At 37.2% G+C, this 10654-nt stretch overlaps 2 protein-coding genes across 2 annotated transcripts; one reads left to right on the top strand and one right to left on the bottom strand.

The window, feature by feature from the left end:
* The first annotated feature begins 1700 nt into the window (after window positions 1-1700).
* On the top strand, window positions 1701-4990 carry LOC133516850 (proteasome maturation protein). The gene is made up of 4 exons (XM_061849843.1): window positions 1701-1872; window positions 1983-2141; window positions 2542-2643; window positions 4582-4990. The coding sequence occupies exons 1-4, from the start codon at window positions 1870-1872 to the stop codon at window positions 4741-4743; spliced, it is 426 nt and encodes a 141-aa protein (XP_061705827.1). The 5' UTR covers window positions 1701-1869; the 3' UTR covers window positions 4744-4990.
* Window positions 4991-5039: 49 nt separating this feature from the next.
* LOC133516849 (2-oxo-4-hydroxy-4-carboxy-5-ureidoimidazoline decarboxylase-like) lies at window positions 5040-10331 on the bottom strand. Its single transcript, XM_061849841.1, has 3 exons — window positions 9796-10331; window positions 9229-9382; window positions 5040-6267 (listed from the first exon to the last, which is right to left on the bottom strand). Exons 1-3 carry the CDS (start codon window positions 9980-9982, stop codon window positions 6087-6089), a joined length of 522 nt encoding a protein of 173 aa, XP_061705825.1. The 5' UTR covers window positions 9983-10331; the 3' UTR covers window positions 5040-6086.
* Between the last annotated feature and the right edge of the window lie 323 nt (window positions 10332-10654).

The raw sequence follows: 10654 nt of genomic DNA, 5'->3' as shown, positions 1-10654 counted from the left end.
CGAGTCGCATGTGACTCTTTGGAGGTCTAATTGCGGCTCTTCAAGTCACCCACAAATTAATATTTGACAGTTCTCAGTTGTCATGTGATAGGTCATTCAGTGCGTAGGGTTGAAAGAAAATTTGATTATTTTTGCGCTAAGACGGCTACGACGCATGGTTCAAGAAATACAGGCGATACAGATATGAAGAGTTTTACAGAAGAGAAAAAACTATATCCATCCCTTTTCGGTGGCCATAATACTAGCACAGCGAAAAGACAGTAAAATTCTCTCTGACTATGCACAAATGACAACAGATCCTGACCAAACTATATATTCCATGCTATCCTAATATCCCACATATACAACTTGTATATACATACAATTCATAGTCACCCTAATTAGAAAGAGATGCAACGGCCCACTTTGATTTCTCATGTGGACACACTTGTTGGCCAATGTAAACTGTCCGGATTATTTTCTAGGTCTGCGGTCATGACCCCTCATGATCGGCAGTGTTACCAACTTAGCATAAAATATGCAAGGTCTGGCATATTTTCACTCGCTTTGCATTCGGCATCATAATTTTCCATTAAGCATCTGGTTTTTTTTTTGCATATTTGGTCTTAGACAAGTTTGCACCAATTTGGCAGCAACAATATGCGTCATCGCCTTATGTAGTTTATATTTTTATATGAATTTTGACTTGGATGGACGTCGATAGATTATAATAATTTTAAGATGGCACCTAAATCCAATTAAATTAGCCGCTTATTCTTTTTCGTTTATTAGCGCGAATTTCATCCACCCTTCCCAATTTCGGACCGAAATCAGTCTCGATTTCGAGCCTGATAATCGTTTTCGTTTCACGGAATATCAAATATTAAGTCTGATAAAGTGTGGATGTAATTGGCACTATTGACATATTTGAGTTCTGTTTTGCATTCTTCATGTATTGCCATTAAACCCATTTTGGACCCGGGTATGTCCTTAAACTACGTCCACAAGAGAGGTATGGGCATTGTGAATGTCATCTCGCTCTGTGTGGTAGGGCACAGCACAGCGGATGTCATTCCAGATCTAGAGCAGAGCCCAACTGGGGAAGTACTTCCACCTTACAGAAAATCGCAGCCAAATAACACTAGACCCTACTCATAGTGTTGTGTTCCTGCAGGTGAGTAAGGTTGCCAGAGCTCAACGAGGGTGGGAGGGGGTTAGGGTCGGCAACGCGCATGTAACTCCTCTGGAGTTGCAGGCGTACATAGGCTACGGATACTGCTTACCATCAGGCAGGCCTTATGCTTGTTTGCCACCGACGTAGTATAAAAAAATTAAACAAACACATTTGAAAAAGTAGTCGATAAAGCAGTCAAACACCTACGGATTATTAAAAAATTCACAATTCATTGATTTTCTAGCTTTTAAGGATAATAGATTATTAATATGTTGTAACATGACATCACTATATTTGATCTCACATTGATAATTTACGCACACACTTGCATTTAATTTTTGGTCACACTTTTGAAATGTGACAGTCATTCTTGTTGATAAGATTGTCTTTTTTCTATGGATCAGATTTCTATGACTGTAGCAGAGGACTTACCACGAACTTCGATAACCGAAATTTTCACATATTAGCATTTTTATAGCATATTTCAAAAAACTTTAGCATATTCTAGACATTACAATATTTTTTTCCATATCCATGAGCTGGCAACACTATTGCCCAGCGTCGTGAATTGACAGATTTTTGCTGAAGTTGCTGAGCTTAATTTTGTCATTGCATCCTTGCAGAAGCCGAACAATTTTTGTTTCGTTACAACTGTTACCCGTTATATAAATTTATTTCACTTTTTAATACTGTTATATTGAAAAACAGGCCGCAAAATGGTTAGCAATTTAGTATTCGTGAATGATAAATAATGCTAAAACAATGTTCGTGATCATATTGGTTATGTTTTCTTGTGTTGTAGTAATGAAATAATGCGTTTATATTTTAGAGCTTCGGTCTGCCACCGTTGAAAGTGAAGCCCGAGGTCGGCAGTGACATCAAAGTCCAGGAGGGCCCATTCGGAGTCCCTGATCCGTTCACTGCAGGGCTGGGAGCGACCAAGGCAAATGTCGGCATCGCACATCCTTTGGAAGTGTCTGAACGAAATGTAAGTTCGCAAATCGGAATCGCACACTTACAACATGGTTTGGTTTGTTATACATTTTATTATCGATTGCTTTCTTGTTCTAATATAAGGAATTTATTTTATATTACTTAGCTTGTAAATTCAAATCATATCACCCAAAAAATTTCCTTTGCTGAACAAAAAGTTTTTACAATGTCGGGTTGTCATCTGTCCTTATTCAGTTCCCTGCAATCTAAAAAGAAAGTCATTCACAACACCGACATTGGCAAATTCACCCTGTGCAAATTGGCAGAAAGTGAAAGCCAGAAGAAAAAAATAAAAATATAAAAGAAAGTCAATCCATCCTATTGAGAGGATTTCCTCACACAACATAACTTTTAATTGGAAATAGCTGAGTAACCCTTTCTCATCTGTTTTTCAGTACCGCTTGAATGAAGAAAAAATGAATATGGCAATGCTCCGAAACATCCAGGGTCTCCATGCACCAATGAGACTCAATATGGAATTGAACTTTGTAAATAAGGTATTGTCTTTTTTCTATTATTTGAACATCATTAATCTATCATCTGTGTGAAAAGGACCCTGACCAAATTTTTGATCAATATATAGCATATTTTTCTAAAACTCTTTTTTGTGGACAAGGCAAGGTTTGAAAGAAAATAATTCAACCAGTTTGTGTCAATTGTAGTTTGTTTTTATGACATTTACCGTGCCTACAAAATTTTCTTTGACAATCCACTTCTATGTCTAATTCTCTATGGTTAATTGATTATTATAAAGTAAATTGTCATTTTAAAGACAACTATTTTTAATAAAGATAACACCATATGGAGGTGTGGTTTATTGCTTATATTATATCTAATGTCTATATGTCATAAAAACACAATTCAATTGAAACAAACTGGTTGATGAAGTGATTGCTTCGGTAATAACTAAAACCTACAGGTACAGTCACATCTGAAAATATCAGTAGGAAAAAAGTGCCCAAAATAAGTATACACTACCTTATTGTGCTATATTAAGTTAGTGTTTACATGTTTTTGGCACTTTGTCCGTATCAATATTTTCAGACGTGACCGTACAGTGTGGAAAAAATGAATGGGCCTAGGAGGGATAGAGCCATAAAACTGCATTAAAAACATTGCTTTTGTCGCCCAGTAACGCAACCAACTAAAAATTTAAAAAAATCACTATAAAATTGCTAGAATATTCACTACGTGATAGAGTTAATGTTATAATTTATCCAAGAAACATTAGGTCTTACGAAAACCCATGACGGATACTTCAAACACTATGGTCATGTGTGAAGAATTTAGATATTGTATTATAATTTATAATTAAGCAACTCTGTAAATGCTATACATACAATAAATAAACACTCATCGGACGTACAAAATATCCATAAACTCGAAAATGTGGCACACATGAATATTTTTAGACAAACCCATTGTAAAAAATCTTTAAATGCAGTATTGTTTTATTTTAAAAATAAAAGTTTTTTTTTTATTGATTCAAAGAATGTTTCCTTTAAGTAAAATGAGCTAACTTGAGGTTTTAAGGTAGTTTCCCTCCAGGGCCCATAAATTTTTTCCACCCTGTATAGTTATATCAGATACATTTACACTCTTTTTATGTGGTGATAACTTTTCTCTTACCATAGTAAATGTTCTAAAACTTAGAAAAGCCTGTCCAGTGAGTTACTCTCAATTCTGAATTTAAGTGTAAGTTGTGTTAAGTCCCTTGGCGATATTTCAAAAACATTTAAATATACATACAGGTGTAACAAAAATAGTGAGGACGCATTGAAAAACATATTTGGTATAGTATTTTGATTAGGCAAAAATAGAAGAAAAAAAATTTTGATGCGGAAAATACTTGTTTATTTTTGGGCAGGTCATCTAAAGTCGGCCAACCCTCCATAGAAAGGGCAAACATTTTTCGTATCAAAAAACGTTTCTTTTATATACTATACCAAATATGCCCTTAAACGAATCCCCACTGTTTTTGTTGTTGCTTTGTTATGAGTTACTAAATCTAAGCGTAGCTTTTCAAAATTCCAGAAGCACAATAAAATATTGGTATAAGTTGGGGTTAAAAAAACCGGCCAAGTGCGAGTCGGACTCGCACAGGAAGGGTTCCGTACCATTATCTATAAAAACGGTCACCCATCCAAGTACTGACCCCGCCCGACGTTGCTTAACTTCGGTGATTGGATGAGAACCTCGAGATTCTGTTTTTAGTTTTAGTTGTTATAGCGGCAACAGAAATATATAATCTGTAGAAATTTCAACTGGCTAACTATCATGGTTCATGAGATACAGCCTGGTGACAGACGGACGGACGAACAGCGGAGTCTCAGTAATAGGGTCCCGTGTGACCCTTTGGGTGCGGAACCCTAAAAATGCTGTAAGTTGTAGCCCCATACGCCCAGCACTTACATAACATATTTTGACTGTTCTAGGTGGGCCGCCTACCCTTCCTGCCCAGCTCTAACCTTCAGCGCGACGTCTTAACCGGCCGAGACATTGAAATAGGCTTCGAAGACATCCTCAACACTCCAGATCTGTGCGAAGTTGCCGGCCAACCCCACGCTGTGGTTGAAAGGTCACTTGGGCTTCTGTGAGATATTTCTGGATGTTAACTTGTATCTAAGCAAACTAATGAACTAAAAGGTGTCTGCATTGGGACTAGTATTCAAGCTGTCAGGAGCTTTTCACTTTTGGGTGTAATTTGGTTTCCCCCCATAGCTGATACCCACTTCCAGGTCAAAGCCATATTATTAGGCCTTGACCTGGAAAATGCCCGGCAATGCTTTGGTTGCCTACTAGTTCAATTATTTCTATTTACGTAATAAAAGTATGTATTTTAAAGATTTTTTTATTTATTTACAGAGGAGCAAACGCACACAACTTTTAGTTATCAATAGTATTATAATTAGTAATAGTACAGGTCGTTTCGCGAAAGTTGAAAAGAATAGAAGAACGAAACTTTCATTGTATGAATGATACATGTATCGGTATACAGTCACAGCCGCCATTTTATTGGTTAATGTTATACACGCAGACATTTATTTTTCATTCACTCATTTGTTCCATGTTATACACGCAGACATTTATTTTTCATTCACTCATTTGTTCCATGTTATACACGCAGACATTTATTTTTCATTCACTCATTTGTTCCATTCATGTCAGCTCTTCTGATTGATCTGTACAGTCGACGTCAATTCGTCAAAGATATGCTTACATTTTTCGCATTTACAAAGGAGTAAGATGTAAAAGTGTAATCTTTAACGTAAACTGAACAACAATAGCAATGATCGTATGACAGTTACACATACAGGATTAAATAGGTTACTTTTAAGGTGGTTCGATTTCCATACAAAAAAGAATTGCGTTTTATGAAGTCATAACACACTATTACTATTACTACATAAATATGTGCGCATCTATCTACTTTCGACTATTAGTTTGCGCTAAATTGATAGAAAAACTATGTTTCAGAAATGTTGTCAGAAATCACGCAAAAAACGTTATATTTTTCTATCAAAGTAACACCAAAATAACGTTTTTTGCGTGGTTTCTGTACGAAACATAGTTTTTCTATCAATTTAGCGCAAACTAATATTCGAAAGTAGATAGATGCGCACATATTTATATAGTAATAGTGTATAATGACGTCATAAAACGCAATCGTTTTTTGTATGGAAATCGAACCACCTTAACTAAACGCTCATTCATAGACTAACCCCCTTATTCGTAAAACTTCACAAGCTGTGAAGCATGTTTATGAAAAACGCCATTACAACTCATTGTGAACCTTGCCGGTAAGCAGTAAGGTTGCTATTTGCCGGGCAAAGGGTTAACCATGTCTTTCACGTGATTGCACTTTTCGATCAAGGATTGAGTAACCTAGTATAGAAAATTTGAAGCAGGTAGAAAATTTGTTTTTAAAAGTGACTATAATTCATTCTTGCTTGACGATATCAAGAATCCTCAGCTTGCAGATTTTCTTGACTTCGTTGATGCCTGTTTGTATCTCCTGGGCGCGGCCGTTGTTGTAGCGCTGCTGTAAGCCTTCTATTATGGAATCAATCTTGTTTTCTCTCGCACATATGATGAACGGGAATCCAAACTTGGCTTTGTATCTGTAAAGGAATACAATGCCGCCAATGAGAATTCGAAACTATGATTAGCACTACTGATTTGCCTTCGGAAAGTTGCCAAAACTGCGAAATTTCCTTATGTATAGGAATAGAAATTTCTCATTCCAAAAATGAAAGTTTCGTTAAGTTTGAAATTTCCGAGAGCTTAGAGAGAGTAAAAAATAAATATTTGGTGACAATCTGGCACAAATCGACTAGCTTAGCCCTAGCCCCAAACTAAGCAAAGCTTGTACTATGGGCAAAAAGAATTTGAAATAGAGGTGGATTGTCAACGAAAACTTTGTACACACAGTAAATTTACTACCATCTTTCGACACACGATTCAAACTTTTAGGACGCCATTTGACTTAGGTCCTTATTCTTTCACTGATATGTGTCAAATTTATGGCGTTCTAAAAGTTTTAATCATGTGTCGAAAGATGGCAGTAAAGATGGTTTCTTTGACAATTCACCTATATTTCGAATTGTCTTTTACTATGGGTGCTAGGCGACGATAAACATACGTATATAGATAAATACATACTATATCTAGAACCATGATTCAGAAACAAATATCTGTGTTCATAACCCAAAGCCCTTATCGGGGTTCGAACCCGGAACCATCGGCTTCATAAGCAGGGCCACTAGGCCAGACCGGTCGTGATAAGTAAGTCATAAACAATTTGTTTTTTTTTTGTGTGTATGGCTCTATTATTCTTTTGTCTATGATTATAGTCTATAATATGACAAACATTTTTTTAATAGCTTGTCTATAATTTATAGACAAGCTATTAAAAAATGTTTGTCATAGATTAGGGCGCTCTTAGCGGAATATGATGGAACTACAAGCATACCAACCTAACCATCAACTTCTAGTTCTTGAAAGCGTATGGTTGCTAGTAAACAATCATAGATGGCGTTAGTAACTATGTTCGCCTCTCCGTGACAAATTCTTTTCAGTCGTAAATAGAAAGTTTCCTAAGTCTTCCCTATAGGGATCGTGCGCGTTGGAGGGTCTAGATCGGAAACATAAACATGTACATCGACGTCATTGACACTTCACGCCAAAGCAAGTGCTGCCATCTACCGTTCTCGTACGTTTTCTTGTGCGTAGTAGATTTTGCCATCTTTTGGGCTACACAGGAAGCATAAAATTCACATTTGTTTTGTAAACCTCGCTTCAAAAATCTGATGTCTCCTGTGCTGCCCATTGACGTACATATCTAAGGACGGGCCTTACGGACAATAAGAATGGGGCCAGTACAGCGGTGTCACGCACACAAGTTCGAGCCAATCGTGCAGTCTAACGCCGCAACGCGATAGGAAGTATAAAATTCACATTTGTTTTGTAAACCTCGCTTCAAAAATCTGATGTCTTCTGTGCTGCTCATTAACGTATATATCTAAGGACGGGCCTTACGGACAATAAGAATGGGGCCAGTACAGCGGTGTCACGCACACGAATTCGAGCCAATCGTGCAGTCTAACGCCGCAACGCGATTGGTTGATGAGAATGATGAGTTCAACAATCTACGTAATTTGGTCTAGGGGTCACAAAACCGGTTTCACCGAAACCGAAAAAACCGGGTTTTTCGTCGATTGAGAAAACCGGCTTTCAAATTTGAAAAAACCGGTTTTTCGAGTTTTTCGGTTTTACACTTAAATACTTGATAGTTGTAAGTATTACTTTGATTATCAGTTTATTACTACTTATAACTTCTTCTATTTGTAATTTCTACTTTTTAGTTTATCAGTAAATATAGAACATATAATTGAATTAATAAAAATTAGCTAATTGCCATACCCTACGTATAGTGATGATACATTAGACATTCTCTCTATCCTAAGTTCCCATTATCAATTCGTAAAGAAAAACCAAAAATAATCGCTTGCCTTGATAGTTGATTTAGCCTACCAATTAGTTAAGTTATTAGCAATAGTCTAATACTAGCAGTCGAACTTTTTATTGTACGAACCACAAGGTAAATGCATACTATGAAAAATTTAAAATTATATGTGTGCAAACAAATGTGAACTTATCCCTGCAACGAATATCTCTATATGTGGGTTATTATAATGATTTATTCTTAATTGCCTGGCTGAAAGAAGGCGAGAAGAGGGATTATAATTATCTCCAATCTCCTGTAAGCCTGTAAGGGATCTCCAATTTAGTAACTTAACCTATGAAAACAATTAATATTGATCTCAAATGTTAAGTGTATTTAATAAGTATTTACTTTCGTAAAAGGAATATACGATGTTTTGCGTTTTGTCTTATTATGATAACTATTTGTAGTTAATTTTGCGTTCCAGAAGTGCATGGAGGTTATTAGTTTAGTTATTTTGTTTTTATTTTTTGTTTCTAATAATTATAAGATATAAAAAAGGTTTTATATCCATTGTTAAATGACTGAATATTAAAGTTTAAATTCATAAAATGCAGTTTTTTTCACTTTTTATATGTAAAACCGAAAAATCACCGAAAAACCGGAAGACCCGGTTTTGTAATCTACAAAAACCGAAAAACCGGTTTTTAAAAATACTAGCGGTTTTGTGACCCCTAATTTGGTCGGGTTATTTGTTGCCCACCGTAACTACCGTAAGCCACACTAAAATATACAGTGGGCAAAAAAAAAGTGTGACATGGACAAACAATCATAGCGATTTCTCTGCTACTCGTGCGGCAGTATGCCATCATGCCATGCCCCAAATATCTACGAAAGGTGTGTGACTATACGAATGGTTTCTGTGTAGGTACGACTATTAAAAACAAAGAGGGCCTTTGATGTGAACTGAATACAGTTTGATATCCTATTTCCAACCAGCTATACAATACAGTGACCGTCTCCTATCTGTCGTGGGTGGGTTATCGAATTGTGTTGAATCTCCTTCGTAACCAACTAACCACAACAAACCCAAACCACGAAATACATTGTCAGTACGCGGCTATCCAGTGATGCATACTTCTCGTTTCTGTAGCCTATGAGGGACGCTTGCTCGGCCGAGAGGCGGTCGAGGCCGGCTGCGCGCTGCTCCGCGGTGGACTCGCGCGTCAGCTCGCCGCGCGCCGCCAGCCGTCCGGCCAGGTCAGGGTGCAGTTTCAAGACCACTAACTTTTCTGAAATCATAGATGGTTTGCACTTTTAACAAATGAGTGACAAAAGCCAGGCCCTTATTCTGTAAGGCGATCCCTAGATACCAATATTCTGAAGGTGGAACTATTATACTTACGCTATGTTCTGTATCAACGGTTAATAGGTGCTTTGAGTTCTTCCCGCGACTTAGCCCAGATACCATTTGTGCCGATGGCAGTAATGGGAGTCGCGGTGATATAGATACGAGTAGGTACTTATAGCTAAAAAACTTCGGTTATCGCAATAGTTAAGAACAAGGAGAAGTTTTAAAGGAGATACCTATGTACCTACTTAGATTTAGCCCTCACAAAAAATATATTTTGATAAGGCACGGAAGGAGGAAACGGGCAAATAAAATCACACTTTATTGGACCCTTTTTATATCGCTATGACTCACCGTTTTCAGTAATCTCATCCAAATACGACGCAAACGCCTCGCACAATTCGTCTACACTCGCAAATGGCCGTTTCGTCTTCGCTTTAGCCGCAGCTTCCGTACACAGTTCTATCACATTACCAAACATCCACTCGAACTGGTCTTCAGATAAATGGTTAACCTCGGACACAGTTATTAAAGGAGACATGGCTTTAAGTACACGACTGTTGCGAGTCACTGTCTGACCGACGGTTCTTATCTGGATATTATCGAACGCAGTTATAAGGTCGTTAAGAGTTCAAATATAGTTAGATAATGGTGAAGATATTTTTGGCTTATCTTGGCTCTACCCGACTGCAACTCGCATGAAAGTTAAAGAAAGAGCTTTTAATGACATTCGAACGCCTTAAAAAAATATCTACACAGTATTCAATAGAATCTCGCATCTAATAATTAACTTCGAGACAAATGCATTTGCGTGCAGATTGCCGCCTCACAAAGTGCTGGGTTGAGGTGGTGATAAGTGCTGGGCTAAATAACCCATCTTCTCCCGTGGTCCTCTCTACACGCAATGTTTATGTAGTAAGTAGTTAATAGTTATACGTGTTTTTATGTAAGTACTAATATAGGATGTAAGTAATTCTGATGAACTAACAAAAAATGGATCGTATGTCCTGAAATAAACAATTTATTTTGTTTTATTAATCCATTGACGCAATTAGGTAGCCGGCGCCGGTTGGCTTATCTTCAAATGCAATTCACACGGCCTTCATCTTCGGCACTAAATCACAAAATCAATAGCTCCATCTCCCACCATATACATTTCATGAGGCCTGGGCTATACTATAACCGCGAAAATCGAAGTTCGTCAATTGCGGGC

This window comes from Cydia pomonella, chromosome 4 (assembly GCF_033807575.1).
Source record: "Cydia pomonella isolate Wapato2018A chromosome 4, ilCydPomo1, whole genome shotgun sequence".
NCBI classification, from domain to species: Eukaryota; Metazoa; Arthropoda; class Insecta; order Lepidoptera; family Tortricidae; genus Cydia; species Cydia pomonella.
This window is presented reverse-complemented; position numbering and strand designations above follow the sequence as displayed.

Excerpts from the sequence above, each read along its gene's own strand:
- LOC133516850 (XM_061849843.1), top strand. Across the intron at positions 2,142-2,541 it reads TGGAAGTGTCTGAACGAAAT|TACCGCTTGAATGAAGAAAA; the intron begins GTAAGTTCGCAA and ends TCTGTTTTTCAG. Across the intron at positions 2,644-4,581 it reads AATTGAACTTTGTAAATAAG|GTGGGCCGCCTACCCTTCCT; the intron begins GTATTGTCTTTT and ends TGACTGTTCTAG.
- LOC133516849 (XM_061849841.1), bottom strand. The coding sequence starts at position 9,982 with ATGTCTCCTTTAATAACTGTGTCCGAGGTTAACCATTTATCTGAAGAC. Across the intron at positions 9,383-9,795 it reads GGATGAGATTACTGAAAACG|AAAAGTTAGTGGTCTTGAAA; the intron begins GTGAGTCATAGC and ends CTATGATTTCAG. Across the intron at positions 6,268-9,228 it reads ATAGGCTACAGAAACGAGAA|ATACAAAGCCAAGTTTGGAT; the intron begins GTATGCATCACT and ends ATTCCTTTACAG.